Raw genomic sequence first — 19,365 nt, forward strand, 5'->3', positions numbered from 1 at the left:
GCTCCCATTGAAATCAATGGGAGCCGCTCAGGCCTTTTTCTCCGGGAGCCATTTCTTCCAGCTCCCGGTAAAAGAAGCGAGATGCTTATTCTTCAGGCCTAGTCGCCTCGCGATTTGGCCTGAAGACACACCCTCCTCTGGACTAGGCCCATTCATTGGGCCTAATCCGGAGCAGAGTGTGCGGCTGGATTCCGGTGCAGTGCACCAGTTTTCAGTCAGATACCCGGTTTTTGGATTGGCGGCCTCCGCCTCAGGTTCCATACCAAAAAAACCTGTGTGAACTTACTCTTAGCCAATCAAGAGAAATGGGAGGCCTCAGTTCTAAAAATCTAGTGTCATAGTTTTACTTTTTTTTATTTTTGGCCATTTTTTTCACATTCTCATCATGTGGTATTGAGTGCAGATTGATGGGGGGGGACTTGGATCTTTTTTTTATCTTCGTACAAGGCCATAAAATAACAAAAGTGAAAAATAAAAAGGATCTGAAGACTTTCCAGTAAACTCTAACCTAGATTATTTGCTTATCGTTGCCATTTTTGTATATTATATTTGAGGTCAGACAACCCAGTTAGTGACCTCCCTAAATACAGACCATTTTTAGCTACATCAATGAAGTCCAGTTTCTGACGTCCCCCTCAATATATAATTGGTAGGTAGACCAGCATTAACACTGCTAAACAGGATAAAAATAATTATGAAAAGTAATTTTGTGAAGCTGGATAACATGTTTAGCATCTCCTTCTGCCTTTTGTAGGCTTTATTGCATCTGACATGACTTCTCGGAACTCCAGCACTCAGCTGTGGCTTATTACTCATTATCATGACAATGGATCTTTATACGACTATCTCCAGAGGACAACTGTTGATCCAGAAGGTTGCTTACAGCTTGCATTATCTATTATCTATGGATTGGTGCACCTGCACGTGGAGATATTTGGCACCCAAGGAAAGCCTGCTATTGCGCATAGAGACCTGAAAAGCAGAAATATCCTGGTGAAATCCAATAAACAATGTTGCATTGCAGATCTAGGTATGAACTAGCAGTAATAGCAGTCCATAATCCCATTGGGACTCATTGCATCTCATCATTTTATTTAGATATCCAAATAAGTTTTATAGCAACATTGTGTTTATATATAACAAAACATGGAGTTTTTTTTACATTTTTCTGCTCTTTTTTAACTCTAAAGCACTGATATGTTGTAGAGAAAATATTGTCTTTAGGCTGGAGCCCCACAGGACAGAAACGCCACATTGTACAGTAATGGCAAAGTGGATGGGATTGTAGCGAATCCCATGCGCACTTTGCAGTAAAAACTACAGTGCGGACACACTGCGATTTCCAAAACCAACACAGTTTTGGAAATGGCAGAATGTCTGTTATACCTATGGAAACGCCGGCGATTTCCCCATAGATATAATTGTAACAGAAAGTCCGCAGATGAAATATCCGCAAACTTTTTGTCTAAAGCGCTACGGGAAGAACGACAATGCGTTGCCACCGCGTTTTTTTCATGCAGCGCTTTATTGCTGTGGGATGTCCCATGGGGCCTTAGCCTTAGGGGTTATTCAATTTCAACAAATTAATGCTAATCTTTGTATAATGAAAAGTTATACAATTTTTCAATGTACTTTCTGTATCAGTTCATCACGGTATCTAGATCTCTCCTTGCTGTCATTCTTTGTTTACTTCCTGGGGATAAAATCATTCCATGGTCATGTGATATACAGTCTATAGTCATGTGATATACAGTCCATAATCATGTGATATACAGTCCATGGTCATGTGATATACAGTCCATGGTCATGTGATATAGTCCATGGTCATGTGATATAGTCCATGGTCATGTGATATACAGTCCATGGTCATGTGATATACAGTCCATGGTCATGTGATGTACAGTCCATGGTCATGCAATGGCAGAGCTTGTTACAGTCACACTCAGTAACCAGACATCTGTCTTGTGACAAGTTGTGTACCTGTGTGACCATCACATGACCATGACTGTATATCACGTTACCCTGGCATGATTTTTATCCATTAGATGTAAAAGAAAACTGTGAGAAATTGAAACAGAAAGTGTAGTGGAAAACCATATAACTTTTCAATTTACAAACAATAACATTTATTTGTGGAAACTGGACATCCTCTTTAACACTGGTTGTAGCCAGCATTATTTGCCATTTCTGACAAATCACATTACATAGATAATAATGAGATCCACTTGTTTTCCACCTAGTCCACATATATGTCCATATATAGTCCATATGAACACAGCTTAAAATGTAAAGCAATGAGATAAAAAACTGTAACTTGTTTTCAGGCCTTGCAGTGATACACACTCAGAATGGTGACTACCTTGATATTGGTAGCAATCCAAGGGTTGGAACAAAACGATACATGGCACCAGAAGTCCTGGATGAAACAATCTGCACAGATTCATTTGAGTCTTACAAACGGACAGATGTGTGGGCATATGGATTGGTATTGTGGGAAATATGCAGGAGAACAATTATAAATGGTGAGTTCTGTATATCTATTCCTCTCCTATTAATGGTTATTCTACCATCTTTGATTCTAGCATCAATAGGAAATACCTTTGGTTAAGGAGAAGTAGTCCTACTTCCAGTACTTGTATGTATTGTACCAGCACATCCAGTACCATGCAGCGTTCTGAGAATGCTTAACCACATCCATACACCTCTATGGGCTTCATTGACTTCAACAGAACAAATAGCAACAGATAGTAAAAAATTCATACAGTACCAAAATAATAATGATGGGACAGAGAACACAGTGTATAGAGAAGGATACAGATACTGTAGTTCACTCAGTCACCTGCACATTCACTGAAATCCAGAGTAGAAGAGGAAGAGCAAATGGTAGTATTACCCCCCCCCCCCCCCCCGGCCTATTTAAAATAGAAAAGGTTTGCTTGGACAAACTCTTTAATAATCAACCACTGAAGCCAAAATACATGGTTACTGACAAATATAAAGTAACACAAATAATGCTGCCACAGTAATAATTCTAATAGTAATAATGCCACAGTTCTACAATAACGCACTAAGTAACACAGATGTCTCATGGATAGTAAATACAGTCATAGGAGAGGCTTATTGCATTCTGCCATGTCACACTATAAGAATAATATAAATGATACCCTAATACCAGGACTATAGACATAGCATCATAATACATGGCTACCGTTAGGTTCACACTAGTGCTCGGGTTTCTGTCCTTCAGATCCCCTGTAGTATTATGCACATAGTGATAGCATGACCCAGGAGTAGCTACAATCTCTGCACTACCTAAGGTTATGGCCCTGCTTCACAATATAAGGGAAAACAGACTTTGGTGGTGGTAAGAGGGATGTAACCTGATGAGAGCAAAAATGCAGAATGTTAAAAATAATCATATATCAAATTGTGAAAGACACAGATAAGTAAAATACTGTAAAACATTTGCAAGAGGCCATAAAATGCTGTATTATGTGCCATATGTACAGAACATATGGAAACACTGCAGAATGACAATTTTTTTTCTGTTGGATTCATAAGACATCTGACAAAAAAACTCAATGTGTCCTTGTATGAATTTAGATCTATATCGAAGTAGAGGGTAAACCCCATTATAGATGAGATGTACTGCGACCCTTTGCAATAAAAATAGGATTGTTTCTTAAAGGGATCCTATCATTAAAACTCAATTTTTTGTGACTAACACGTAGGAATAGCCTTAAGAAAGGCTATTCTTCTACCTACCTTTAGATGTCTTCTCCGTGTCACCGTTCGGTAGAGATCCCGGTTTTTACCGGTATGCAAATTAGTTCTCTCGCAGCACTGGGGACGGGCCTCAGTGCCCAAACAACACTGGGGGCGTCCCCAATGCTGTGAGAGAACTCTCCAGCGCCGCCTCCATCTTCTTCAGGAACTTCCTCTTCACGTGTCTTCTTCCGGTGTTGGCTTCAAGCTTCTAGGCCTTGGGCCCAGGGCAAAGCCGACTGCACATGCCCACTGGCCACAAGAAAATGGTTGCTGCATACCGACAAAAAACGGGATTTATACCGAATGGCGGTGTAGAGAAGACATCTAAAGGTAGGTAGAAGAATAGCCTTTCTTAAGGCTATTCCTACGTGTTAGTCACAAAACATTTAGTCTTAATGATAGGATCCCTTTAAAGAAAATCTTCTCAATCACAAACAACTTTTTCAGTGCAGATTATAAATGTGAGCGGACCTGTAAGCTCTGTAAGGGTGCATTCACACTGAGTATACGCTCAGCTCATTCTGAACGTAAAACACATTCAGAATGAGCGCGTACAAAGCAGATCCCATTCATTTCTATGGGAATCGGCATACGTGCGCTCCCCATTGAAATGAATGGGCTGCTTTTTTCCCTATTGCTTTCAATGTGATACGTGCGTATGCCGGCACCCATAGAAATGAATGGGATCTGCTTTGTACGCGCTCATTCTGAACGTGTTTTACGTTCAGAATGAGCTGAGCGTATACTCAGTGTGAATGTACCCTAAGGAAGTGCAGTGTTTGTTACATTATGCTCAGAGCTAAGACTAGGATCCAGTACCTCTGTGAGAATTGCATCTCAATATGTTTCAAATGTATTTTAATATATATTTTTTTTTACTTTACTTGTAGTATATAGAAAAACATCAAATTGTATTTATAGTTAATTCCACTAGGGGGCCGAATGTTACATTGCATGGGAAACTGTTAAAATATTGTTTCTGACCACACTAAGTGCAGTTTTTTTAAATGAAGCCATGAATGCTCTTTTTACCCAATGCAGGCTTACCTTATGCTATGTCTGGTATTATAGCTCTTCCTCAGGGCTAATAATGTTCACTTCTTTATTTGATTAGGAAGGATATAGTTGCCATGCAACTTGTGCATGTGGTAAAGTATCACAATTGCAATACACTTAGAAAACAGTGCCACATATTTACTAATGAAAATGCAACAGAACCGTGGCACAATTTGCACTAAAAAATTGGGGTATATACTTTACACAATACAGTATATATGCTGTTTTAGGATGAGGCCTAATGTTACGGAAACGCAGCTTTTTTTGAAAGTCTGCAGAATTTACTCTGCGGATTTTCTGCTTCGATTATACCTATATGGGAAACGCCAGCTTTTCTGTAGGTATAATTGACATGCTGCGATTTACAATAATGTGATGGTTTTTTAAATCGCTTATGTCCGTTGTTGATATTTTTCTGCAATGTATGGATGGGATTAGCAAGAATCCCATCCACTTTACAGCTATTGTAATATGCAGCAGTGTTTGCTGCGGCGTTTATGTCACATCAGAATTGCAGTGTTTTTACTTTGTTGGGGCCCCGGCCTAAAAAACTTTGGCAAGACAATCTATAGATGTATCATCCAGCCTCAGCCACTGGGATAAATGTTTACAAAGGATTTTCCCATGAACATAACCAGATTTAAATTTGTAGACAAAGTTTTTGCAAATATAAAAAAAGCTTTTACAGAGTTTTTAAGATTTTCTCTAACTATCTTAGTGATGACAAGGCTGTTGTCTTGATCAATTGCCAATGGATACAACCATGAATGCAGGAACTTTCTATGGTCTCGGGCTTGTCAGAAACCCAGTCATGATTTCCTTATTGTGGCCGGGTTATCTTCATGTCCATGTAGTGTCCATGCCTGATATCCCAGTCACAATAAGGCTCCATTCTCACGGAGTAACGCGCCGCTCATTTAGACACGTAAACACGTGTCAGAGTGAGGCGCTTCAAAACAGATCCCATTGACTTCAATGGGTGCCGGCCTACGTATGCTACACATTGAAATCAATGGGTTATAAAGCCTCCCGTTGAATTCAATGTGTAGCACGAGTAAGCCAGCACCCATTGAAGTCAATGGGATCTGATTTGAAGCGCCTCGCTCTGACACGTGAGTGGCGCGTTACTCTGTGAGAACGGAGCCTTAGGAAATCATGACTGGGTTTCTGATATCTGCCAGACCTAAGAAAGTTCCTGCATTCATAGTAATATCTATTAGCAACCTATCATGACTGCAAACTTTTAAGAAAAAAAAAATATGTTTGTAAAAATGTATAACTTTTAATTGTCTACAAATTTCAATATTGCTATATTCATTGGAAAACGCCTTGAGGCTAAGACCCCATGTAGCAGTCCACAGAAAAAAAGTGCTGCGAGAAAAACTGTGGTGGGAACACATCATGGTTTTTCCCGTAGTGATTTTCACAGACTTTCTGCTACCATTATACCTTTAGGAAAGCTGCCGGCGTTTCCGTAGGTATAACAGACATGCTGCGATTTCCCAAACTGCCTCGGTTTTGGAGATCACAGTGTATACGCTGTGCATATTTTTCCGCAATATGTGGATGGGATTCACTAGAATCCCATCCACTTTGCAGGGACTGTAAATTGCCGCGTTTTTCTCCACTGCAATTCTATCACCCGGGCCTTAAGGCAGTCAACTATCAGACAATATTAGGCCATATGTAAACTAGTCCATATGTAAATCCCCTACTTTTGTGTACTGCCCCCCCATCCCCCGTAGACAGTAATTTATTAATTAAACTGGAAACAATCATACAGATGATTAGCATTATTTGGCTAGTGGATCAGGCTGGATTGTGCAAATCAGCAAACTTTGCTCTAATCCAGATTCCGAATCAGTTCGCTCATCTGTAATTGTAATGTGTTAATAGGGTATTAGGCGTAAATCTGCTACATCTTGTAAAACATTCATAGCAGTGCCACTAATCCTCTGCTATAAATATGTGGCAGCTTGCACAGACCTGTATATCTTTTACACTTCCACACGAGTGAACTATTTCTCATTACACATGACAATTAATTGCGCAGCTAAAAAAAAGATGCGACAAAGCAGAACTTGAGGCGTCCATTGGAACAAAACGGACACGGCGGGCCTGCTAATCAGCCCTTTGATTTCGGCTGGTTGCGTTTTCCACAAAGGATTAGCTGTAAATTATAAACAGTGTAATCTGGTGTCAGCGCCCGGGTCCGTGATTAAAGCAGCCATTACATTCAATCAGCACTCTGTTTATTCAACACTGATTAGGAAACTAGCAGCATCACAGGAGCTTGGAGCGCTGCCATGCTTCCTGCAGCCTCTTGCCATAAATCTGAATGCACGGCAATTTCCACCAGAAAAGAGTGGCACCACGGTAGAGAGTGCATGTTGTGATGTGGAAAATAGACCCTGCTAGGGGATCATATTTGACACATTCCAGCTTTGCAGTTCAGTCACAACAGTGATACAGAGTCTGACATTCACCCACAGAATTCCTCCAGCAATAATGAAGCTAGAATGTCTGGTGGGTGTTAATAGCAGGAAGAAAAAAAGTGAGATGAATAATGATAATAATAAAAAAACAAACAAATGAAGTGAGTGCATGTGGATGCTTGTGAGTAGCAAATGCATCACAACTTGCAAGATGGGAATTATAGTAATAATAGTATATTTTATTTCTATAGCGCCAACATATTCCGCAGCGCTTTACAAATTGTAGGGTTCAAGTACAGACAAAAAGATACATTACAGAGTAAAGCCGGTTGCGCACGATCGGTGCACAGGATATACACGAATGTCATCCGTGTTCCTCCCGTACACCGGCCCATAGATCATAAGCATCAAATAGTCAATCGGTGCTGTCCTTTGTGCACATGGATATCTCCTGATTCTCTGAATCTTTTGATGTTATTTTGTATATTAGATGGTGGAACAATCAAAGTCTTTGCAGTTTTACATTGAAAAACATTTTTCTGAAATTTTTCCCTAATTTTTAGACACAGAATTTCACAGATCGGTGACCCTGTGACCATATTTGCTTCTGAGAAACTCTGCCTCTCTAACATGCTCTTTTTATACACAGTGACCCATCATGTGACCCTTTCCCAACATTTTTGAGACTTGTTGCTGCCATTAATTTGTCATATCAATTTCTTCAAATGATATGGAAAAGCATCTAACTCTCAACTTGTGATACGTGTTCTGTGTTCTATTGTGTATAACACACAGTTATATCAGATTTTCAGACCATTGCATTCTTGTTTTCTTTACCTTCTACACAGAGAGCCAACTCGTTTGGAATCAGGGTTGTAGATAACAAATGATCACACCACTCACTAAAGGTGACAGATACAGCTCACCTTCTCAGCACATTGTAAATAGGTATTGTAGAGTAGAGACTTGGAGCACAACTCTTGTAGTAGCCAGCAGATGGCATCATTATGGTACACAGGGAAAGTGTGGTCAGGAAATCATCCATTGTTTAAATCATATTTTTAAATGAAACATATTTTTTAAGAATTTAAAGTGATGTTGTTTTTAATTTTGTAGCGTTACCTATATTTTTTTAAAAAAAAATCCTAAAACTCTTTAAATTTCAGCTCTTGCCATTAAGCCTAAAATAGTTTGTGGCTTCCTGTCTCCTTGAAATGGACTATGGGCCACAGACACAATGGTCTATAATAGAGATGAGCGAGCACGCTCCATAGAAATGAATGGATGCACCTGGTACTTCCCCTTTGAAATCGGCCGGCCACTTAACCCCCCGCGTGCCGGCTACGTCCATTCATTTCTATGCGAGCGTGCTGTTCGGATCGGCTGATCCGAACAGTACTCGCTCATCTCTAGTCTATAATAGACCCTATTCACTTCTATAGTAGTGTTATCTATGCATGCTGGATGACCTCTGCACAGATCATTGCACAGAGGGGAGTAGATAAGCTGTGAAATCACTTATTCCAACTGATGGATTTTGTCTTATCAACATACACATGATAGCTGTGCTGCAAAGAAATCTCCTACAGAAAACAGGAAGTCTCGGTATATTATTTGGCTATGTGGCCAGAGTCAGAACTGCATGACTTTTAGGACTTTTTTTTTATTTTTTTAATGTAGATAATAAAATGAAAAATTTGAAAAACATCACCAAAAATCCTTTAAAAATATGTTTAAAATAAAACTTGATTAAAAAATAAATAATTTCATTTAAGTTACGGTACTATAGGAGGGCCCTACAGCCACCACACTTACTGGGGTAACAGAGCACCCCATAATAGATACAAAACTAATTCACACTGCACTCTGAAGGCACTTCATGGTGTCATCTCTCTTTCCTACATTCAGATGGGGGAGTGGTATTCTGGCATTCTGCTGGTAAGTCTAGCAGGTAAATAATTCACAACAGTAAATTTTTCCATACAGAAGTGAGATTGCTTCTGCCGAGCCTTCCCAATGATGATATATTCAATACAAATAAATGTTTTAGTACAATGGATAGATAAGATAATAAATATGTTTCTCATTGTATGTTTGTCATTAAAATATACAATGATATAGAAACTGGTATTGAAAAATAAAGCTGCATAAAATAACATGATCAAAAAGACTTAAAGGGCCCCTTCACATGGAGTAAATGCGCGTGTATTTTGGCAAAATACACGTGTAAAAATAACACATCAAAATACACGTGTAAAATGTCATTGAAGTCAATGGGAGTCTTATTTTTACACGTGTATTTTTACACGTGTATCTTGCCAAAATACACGCACGTTTACTCCGTGTGAAGGGGCCCTCAGACTGCTTGTGAAACAACAGATCACCAACAGATGGCACTCTTCTGAAACCCTATTATTATTATTGTTAACTAGCATCTGCCCGCGACTTCGTCTGCGGGTTGGTGTTGGCGCTGAGCTGCTTACATTTAGACAATTGCTGTTGTGGATGATCAGCCTGCTCCCGCGTCTCGGCTCTGCTACATTGCTGCATATGCGCAGTATACTCAGTTGTATGTACATCTCTGCATATGGAGAGCGTACTGAGCTGTGCTACAACGCATCTTAAGCTCTGCTACATCTGGCCATTTGGATTAGAGGGGTGTTCTTATGTCAGTGTCATACCAGCTTCTGTTTTGGAAACAGCTGAACAGATGTTGCAGAAATTTGCCACAGTTCGATCAGCCTGCTCCCGCATCTCACCTCTGCTACATCGCTGCATATGCATAGGATACCCAGCTGTATGTACATGTTTACATATGGAGAGACTATAGAGGTGTGCTACAGCACTGCCTAAACTCTGCTACATCGGGCAATTGTGATTTCAGGGGTTTGGTTATGTGACTGTCTGAGCAGCTTCTGTGTTACAAAGGGCTGAACGGATGTTGCTGAAATGTGCCAAAGTTCTCCCCCCTCCCCAATCAGAGGCAGAACAACACATTCCCGGTAGTACTCACTGAAACTCTACACCCGATATATTCCTCTTGCCCACACACAGCCTGCATTTTCTGTAGTCTCCTGAAACTCCATTTTGTTCAGCTTTCACACTGTCCAGCTTCATCCTATATAGCTCCGCCCACAAAATAGTGTGTAGCTCCGCCCACTACCTAGCATGATACTATCTGAGAATGGCTCAAGGACCTGTGATGACATCATTACAGGTCCTTTAGTGTTGTGTGAACCTAAATTCCATCACTGCGATCGTGTAGTGACGTCATTTACCGGGATAAAAATACCCTATGTTTTAATCGGGGTTCCTATCTATTTCAGCCATTTTTGCGTGATTGAGGAACAAACATCCAAACACACAAACTTTCACATTTATAATATTATTAGTAGGATTTATATAGCACCATTAATTCCATGGTGCTTTACCCTACCTGAATGCTACCTGAAATTAATACAGTATATACTCGAGTATAAGCCGACCCGAATATAAGCTGAGGCCCCTAATTTTACCACAAAAACCTGGGAAAACTTATTGACTCTAGTATAAGCCGAGGGGGGGGAAATGCAGCAGCTACTGGAAAATTTCTAAAATTAAAATGGTCGGAGTTTTTGGGTGCAGTAGTTGCTGGGTGCTGGGGAAGGGGAGGGGGTGTTTTGGTTGTCTGTCTGCTCCTTCCCTGAGCTTGAGGACTGTTTTTTTTTTCCCCACTTGGAATTCAGCCTGGCTGAATATAGGGTATCTGCAGTGCTCCTATTAACCCCTTCTTGACGGCACAGGAGCACTGCAGATACCCTATATTCAGTAGACCGGGCACTTTCAGACACAGGGATACCTAATGTGTATGTGTTTCACAGTCATTTTCTACTTTTGTATGTATTCTAGGGAAAGGAGTGCTTTAGAACTTTTATTTACTTTATTTTTTTATTATATATTTTTTTTAAAGCTTTTTTTTCACTATTTTATGGGAGATTCTATACATTACTATTGCGGCTGGTCGTAGACCCCCCCCCCCCTCCCCCCTCAAAAAAAACAATTTATTTATTTTTTTTTTTTTGCTTGACTCGAGTATAAGCCGAAGGGGGCTTTTTCAGCACAAAAACTGTGCTGAAAAATTCGGCTTATACTCGAGTATATACGGTAGATGAAGATAGTAACATGTCTAAATAGCAAGTAAAATCATATTGTTGAAAGTAATGAAGTAAGATGGTGCAGTAGAACTGTTGTAGTTAAAAAAAAAATTATCTCGTCACCTTGTTACCCCCCTCTATTAGGTGACCTTTTCTTTGTGCTATTATGTCCACGTATCAGCAGTTTCTGTCACTCTGAATTAAGCTGCTTTTAGAAATGGGTTTACCATTCTAGTACAAGCTCATGTAGATGACCAGTCATGACTGTAGCATTTAGGTATCACATCAGTGCCTGCTATCTGATCAATGTGAACAGATTGGTTTTCATGACCGCTAGGGAAGGGCTCCTTTAAACATTTGCTATGGGGCCAATCCATTTCTAGCTGCAACCCTAATGTATTAATTTATTTAATCTTACTTCCTTTCAGTATGGCACCCAATGTTGTTGACCATAGGGTACGTACAGCAACCCCAATATCGTCACTTAGCAAATGGTGCAGACAAATGTGTATTTATTAGGCACATTTACCAGATAGTACAGTAACAGTAGTTCTGTACCTGCTAATATTCCCATTATAGAACATATATATAATAAATGTTTCTTCACTTTGTTCCTGGATTGTGGCTGGTTTAGGTATGGTTGAAGACTACAGGCCTCCATTCTATGACATGGTTCCACATGATCCAAGTTTCGAGGACATGAAGAAAGTTGTTTGTGTTGACCAACAAAGGCCAAATATTCCTAACACTTGGAGTTCAGATAAAGTAAGTCAAGCAATGTCACATTTCATGTTGTATATAGATTAACATAGTATCATAATGGTTTCATTACATACAAAAAACACAGGTCTTTTTCATTGGATCCAATTAATCCATTTATAACTTAGTAGAAAAACCACAAATAACATAAAAAAAAGCAAATGGAAAAATGAAAATAGAGCCATAACATGCACATTCTGTCATCTGTTCCATGTTCAGTAATCTGTTAGCTTTTATTTGGATTGAGATGTGCATAGTCAGAGCTGTCCGCCATCACCCATCAGAAATGCATCCTGCTTCTTTATTCACTTTGGCCAACAACTTTTCACATCTGGTCTTGGCACTAAAGAATTAGCGGCTGCACAAGAAAGATCAGACACAAGGGAAGAGACCCAGGTGTCAGCAACAGCTGAAGACTCCAGAGAGAAGGCAAAGGCATCCCATAAGAGCTGTGTACAAAATATGGTAGCAAACAATTCTGCTTCATGGGTTAGCCTTGTTGATCTTACAGTCGCATATACTCCCAGTAACAGTACTAAAATCCATACATATGGGAAAAAAACAGAGCCTGGTCATAAGAAGTGAACTTGTAATCAAATAAATAAAGCAGTAGTAAGTTCTAAGCTATGTCCAGTCATTAATTGGGAAAATACCCATGTCAGCCATAAAGGTTTTCCAGTGGAAGTCTACATGTCCTAAGAAACTAATACCAGTGGACTTCCAATATCACTACTATTTTAGGCTAGGTTCACACCTGTGCCCGGTTTCTGCCTGGGAAATCCATTCCCCATTCCGCTTTAAAAATGTAGAGAGAAAAGTCCTGCAAGTGCCCTTTTCAGGATGAAACCCAGCGGACCCATCATAGTCTATAGGGTCCACGGGTTTCCAAAGGTAACCACTTTTTTAGGCGGATGAGGTTTCTGTTCGGGGATTCCCAAGTGGACTCCCCAAACAGAAACCCGAACGCTCAGCGAATAAAGTTTAATATGTTAATGCTGACATACAGAGACATCCCCAACCTGTCCCCTCCATACATCTCTGACCTAATCTCCCCTTACTTACCCACATGTAGCCTCCAATCCTCTCAAGACCTCCTACTGCACTCTGCACTTATCTGCTCATCACACAACTGTCTACAAAACTTATCCTGTGCATCCTCCATATCAAACACCGCACCGCACCATCTGAAAATCTTCTATCCTTCTGTCTCTATCCTCTTTCCCTCATAGATTGTTAGCACTTGCAGGCAGGACCCTCTATACCACTGCGCCAGTTGGTCACTGTTCGTATTGTACTTGTTTTATGTATTTTATATATTATATGTTATATTGTATACCCTCAAATGGTCAGCACCATGAAATGAACAGTAAACCTAAAAATAAATAATATATGAAATTTATTACATTAACTCCCAATAGGATTTAGATTAATCATGTTTTATAGGTGAAGTTGCTCACATCTCATTCACAACATACTAATAGTCAACCATATACACACCCATTTTCAGGCCATTATGCATTCTTGAAAAACCTGTAATTTTAACAGCTACCACAGATGTGACGCTCTGGGGCACAATGAGTAATACTGGCATATTTCCAAACAGTACACCAGTATATAATAATACAGTAGTCTTGTGTGTATTCCCCAACAAGAAATACATCTATCTGGGCATCTAAAGCCTATACCTGGGAGAGAAGTCAGTCCAAATGTCTGATTTTGGCTATATTGAACAACCATCAACTTGTGTATGTCATGCCATGTCATGATTAAATGAATTTAGCCAGACTTTTGCCACTTTGTGCTATTTGGATCACAACTATCCCATGGACGACTAACCTGACACTTTGCAGCCAGTCATTATCTTACACGTACTGTATGTCCGGCATAAGGGTCGAGACAGGATTACACTAGCTTGCATCAACAACTTTCTAACCTGAAATGTGATAAACTAATCACACAGACCTTGCTGTAAAAGTTATAGGCCAATATTAAAAATACAGTAGGTGTCAGAAAAGTGGCTAGGAAGTAAATGGACATGGCAGTGCTCTTAAATATTATTTTTCCAGTGGAATTACACCATGAGATGTATACACATAATTATACACATAATAGAAGATTAGCCTATTCATTACCTTGCACAGTATAACACACAATGTCCCATCAATACCTCAATTGATTTACAAAAACAGATGACACATGGAGGCTCTCTGGTAAAATGTTACCCCTTGTCAAACCGGGTTAATTTAGTTGCTTTCCAGTAAGAATAAAACAGTAACCAGCATATATTATCTTGATAAATCTACCTTAGGGCTAGGTCACACTTAGTTATTTGGTCCAGATTTTGATGCAGGAAGCCGCGTCAGAATCTGGACCAAAATGTGCCTGTCGCAGCTAGCTGCGACTGTTGCGGCTTCCGACACTCACGGCTTTCCGCTCTGGACTAGGCCCAAATGAATGGGCCTAGTCCGGAGGGATTGTCTTGCTGCAGACACTGCAGCGGTTTACGCGGTGTCAAGAAAGGAAATGACTGGCTCCCATTGAATTCAATGGGAGGCGGTTTTTTGACCTGGATTTTGACATGGATTCCGTGTCAAAATCTGGACCAAATAACTACGTGTGAACTAGCGCTTATTGTTTCATTCTCACTTCAAAGCAACTAAATTGGCCTGGGTTGATAAGGGGTAACATTTTACCAGAGGGCTGCCATGTGGATCCATCTGACATCTGTTTTTGTAAACCTACTGATGTATTGATGAGGCGTTGTGTGTTATACTGTGCAAGGTAATGAATAGGCTAATCTTCTATTATGTGTATAAAGCCTTGATACCCAACACTGCTGCTCCGGCATTTGGCCTAAAATGCAGGTACACCATAATCTGACAACAATCTTGCTTGTATTTCTGGTACAGGTTGTCATAATATTTTCATTTTTCCATTATTTATTAACCTGATTCTAATAATATTCCATAAGACACGGCCAATGCCTGGTGCTAAATGTTTTGCATTTTTAAAGACATGTTATTAAAACTTTGGTGTGGTCCAGTATGAGGAAATGGGAACTAATTGTAAGGTGTGACTTCCCATGTTGGAAAGAAACCATCTCCTCCTAAAGGCACATCAGGATAACAACACATCCTGGAATAATGTGCAAATGAATATGAGAACATTGCTACAAAATACGGTATGTTATTATGTCTCAGCTTAGGAAGCATATCTTGAAACTGTACCAGTGCTAAAAACAGAAAGACATTTTATTCCTTTACTTTCCAGATACCCAAAATTTGTGCATCCCAATATATTGAACTTACAGAGAATTATACAAATGGTATACATATAGTCATGCCATGCAGGTGTTTTACCACCATAAGAATTGATTTAATATTGCAGGGAAAGGAGTTGTATTTCAATTCTCTGAATATGACGTAGCAGGGAATGTCACTACGCCAGAAAACTGCTGTCAGGATAAGCGCCCATTCAAGTTGTGCTGCACCTCAGCAGACAGAATATTATGGTATATCCTAGTGACATATCAGAATTTTTTTTTCCAATTGTGATTTTTATTAAATTTTTTCAAAAAAGAGAACAAATAACCATATACTAGAATCAACCACTAGAATAACAAAAAACAGTCGAAATAAGCAATAATGCAATTAAACCACTGCTACAGTAGGGCAAAAGGTCAAAAATAATTGACAGAAGCAACGGAGAGAGACAGGGAGACACAGGACTAGAGACAGGAGACAAGGAGGAAAGGGAGGGGGGGATGGGAGGGATCAGAAACCACGTATAGAACAGTACGCGTCCCAAGGTGCCCAGATGGTCCGAAATTTCTCCACTGTATTATTTAGAGTGGCAGTAAGAAACTCCAGGGACTTAACATCTTTGATACAAGCAAGTAGAAAGGGGGCCGAAGGGGGTTGGGTACTTTTCCAGTGGCGAGCTATAAGAGACTTAGCTGCAGTACAAATATATAAAAACAGCAAGGAAGGGTGTTTACCCAGGGGCCTGGGAGGTAAGTTAAGGAGATAAACCAGAGAGTCCAGGGGGACAGCGTGAGGGAAGATTGTATCCATCATGGACTTCACCTCCAGCCAAAAAAGACGGATCAGAGGGCAGTCCCAACAAATATGAAAAAGAGCACCTGGACCCAAAAGGCATCTCCAGCAATTAGAGGGAATATTGGGGTTTAACATAGAGGAGGGCTGGGGTGTGGTACCAATGTAGAAGAATTTTGTACTGGGTTTCACGATAAGTTTGTCCGCAAGCTTTAAGAGGGTCTCCCATTCCGTCTAGGTCTTGCTGGGAGAGGGATGTGAGTCGTTTAACTAACGAGGAGTGGGAGTTAGTGGTTGAGACTCCAAAGCTCGTATCTCCTAACCTGGGGGACTGGATGTCCCAGATATACAGTATATCAAATCAAATCAAAAATGCTTTATTGGCACGTCCGAATAGTTATTTGGCATTGCCAAAGCTAGTAAAGTGGGCGGGGGGGGGTGGGGGGTGGGGGGCGTTGGGTTGGGTGGGTGGTGGGTATGGGGGGGGGTTTGGGTTATAACAGTCCATGGAGTCTCATCTTCCTCTTCGTTGGTGGCTGCTATATGGGGGGGGGGGTTGGAGGTGGGGTGGGGCGGGGCAGTTGGTTTGGGGTATAACAGTCCGTGGAGTCTCGTGTTCCTCTTCATTGGTGACTGCTATATGGGGGGGTGGGGGTGGGGTGGGGTGGGTGTTTTGGGATAAATATAACAGTCCGTGGAGTCTCATCTTCCTCTTGTTTGGTGACAGCTGGACACGTATTGGGCAGCGATCTCCACAGTGGCCTCTTCTTCTCCCAGTAGGATGTAGAGTTTCCTCTTCTCGTCTGCAGATATGAAGTCTGGGATGTGGGCAGAGAGTCTTTGGTAGTAGACGGCCCTCACAGCTGAGTATTTGGTGCAGTGTAGCAGGAAGTGGGTCTCGTCTTCTAGGGCCCCCTGGTCACAGTGCTGGCACAGTCTCTTCTCCCGTGGCTTGTACGTCTGCCTGTATCACCCCGTCTCTATCTCTAGGTTGTGGGCGCTCAGTCTGTACCGGCTCAGGGTCTGTCTGTGCTTGGGGTGGCGTATTCTCTCCAGGTAGGTGGCCATGGTGTAGTCCCTTTGTAGGGATTGGTACACGGTGAGTTTCTTGGAGTTATTTATTTCGTTTCTCCATTCTTCAATGTACCGCTCTCTGTTTGCCTCTGTGGTCGCCTTTATTTCGGCCTTGGTTATCATCTGTTGGTGTTTTTGGTTTGGTGGTTGGCTGTTGTTTGGTTGTTGAATGTCTGGTTTGCTCAGGTGGCTTAGCCATGCTTGGTGGTGGTAGGAGTCGGACTTGCTCACCTGGATGTGTGCCTGGAAAGCTAGCGCCCTCTTCTGTATGGTGAGACATAGGGGGAGTCTGCCTAGCTCTGCCCTGCAGGCTATGTTGGTGGTGTTGCGATGGACATGGAGCAGGTATTTGCAGAACTCCAGGTGGAAATTCTCTGTTGGGCTGGAATCCCACTTTAACTGGTCTGGGTAGGTGGCTGGGCCCCAGACCTCACTGCCATAGAGAAGGATCGGGGAGATGACTTCGTCAAATATCTTCAGCCAGACCCTCACCGGTGGTTTGAGGTGGTACAGTTGTCTTCTGATGGCGTAGAAGGTTCTGCAGGCTTTTGCTTTCAGGGTTTCTATTGCTGCTTTGAAGCTTCCTGATTGGCTGAGCTCCAGCCCCAGGTAGGTGTAGCTGTTGGTTTTCTCCAGTGTGGAGCCATTCAGTGTGAATTGTGGGGTGGTGGAGGCTTTGTTTTGGCCCTTCTTCTGAAATACTATGATTTTGGTCTTCTTCTGGTTGATGGGTAGGGCCCATGTGGTGCTGAATTTTTCCAGCACGGACAGGCTTTCTTGGAGATCCTTCTCGGTGGGGGCCAGGAGTAGGAGGTCATCGGCGTATAGCAGGACCTTCACCTCTCGATTGTTCAGGGTGAGGCCTGGGGTTGATGAGGCCTCCAGGGCTGTAGCCAGTTCATTGATATAGATGTTGAAGAGCGTTGGGCTCAGGCTACAGCCTTGTCTGACCCCTCGGGCCTGTTGGAAGTATGTGGTCCTTTTCCCATTCACCTTCACACTGCACTGGTTTCCGGTGTAGGAGCTCTTGATGACGTCGTACGTTCTTCCTCCTATTCCACTCTCTAGGAGTTTTAGAAGTAGGCCTGGGTGCCATACTGAATCAAACGCCTTCTTAAAGTCCACGAAGCAGGCGAATATCTTGCCTCTTCTGGTGTTTTGGACGTGCGTCTTGATGAGGCTTTGCAGGGTGTAGATATGGTCTGTGGTGCGGTGGTTTGGCATGAACCCTGCTTGGCTCTTGCTGAGGACCCCGTGTTGTGTGAGGAAGGTGAGGATTCTGTTATTGATGATGCTGTTGAACAGTTTCCCCAGCGTGCTGCTGACGCAGATCCCTCTGTAGTTGTTGGGGTCATATTGGTCCCCATTCTTGTAGATGGGGGTTATGAGCCCTTTGTTCCAGTCTTCGGGGAAGTGTCCAGCATTGAGCACGAGGGTGAATAGCTTTGCCAGTGCCGCGTGTATTGCTGGAGGGCTGTATTTGATCATCTCTGGTAGGATGCCGTCAGGGCCACTGGCCTTTTTGCCTTTCAGCAGGGCAATTCTTTCCTGTATATCTTTTATGGTGATTGGCGAGTCCAGAGGGTTCTGGAAGTCTTTGATGACTTTCTCCATGTCCCTCAGTTTGGTGATTATCTGTTGCTGTTCTGGAGTTAGGTCTTCTTCTGGGATGTTTTTGTAGAGACCTCTGAAGTAGTTGAGCCAGATATTGCCATTTTGGATGTGGAGAGAGTTTTTCTTGGGCTTTGTGCCCATGTGGTGCCAGGTCTCCCAGAATGAGCTGTCCTGGAGGGAGTCCTCTAGTTGTTCTATTTTGTGGGAGAGGTATCTCTGTTTCTTCTCTCTGAGGGTGCCCTTGTATTGCTTGCATAGATTGTTGTAGGCTTCCCTCACCTCCTTGTTGTTGGGGTCCCTGTGTTTTTGGTTGGAGGCTGTTCTTAGGGTATGGCGTAGTGCTCTGCAGTCGCTGTCGAACCATTTGTGGGACTGTTTGTTGGTTTGTCTTATTGGTTTGGTTTGTTTCAGGCCTGCTAGTTCTGCTGTGGTCTGTAGGATGTACTTGAGATCCTTCACAGCTCTGGTGAC

At 41.7% G+C, this 19,365-nt stretch overlaps 1 protein-coding gene across 1 annotated transcript in view; it reads left to right on the forward strand.

Moving 5' to 3' along the window:
• Positions 1-19,365, forward strand: part of ACVRL1 (activin A receptor like type 1) — a 64,546-nt gene that overhangs the window by 36,557 nt on the left and 8,624 nt on the right. Inside the window, exons 7-9 of the mRNA XM_075265532.1 lie at positions 755-1,030; positions 2,325-2,522; positions 12,027-12,157. Coding sequence (XP_075121633.1) covers positions 755-1,030; positions 2,325-2,522; positions 12,027-12,157 — 605 coding nt within the window. The remainder of the gene's footprint in view (positions 1-754; positions 1,031-2,324; positions 2,523-12,026; positions 12,158-19,365) is intronic.

This window comes from Leptodactylus fuscus, chromosome 2, assembly GCF_031893055.1.
Source record: "Leptodactylus fuscus isolate aLepFus1 chromosome 2, aLepFus1.hap2, whole genome shotgun sequence".
Lineage (NCBI taxonomy): Eukaryota > Metazoa > Chordata > Amphibia > Anura > Leptodactylidae > Leptodactylus > Leptodactylus fuscus.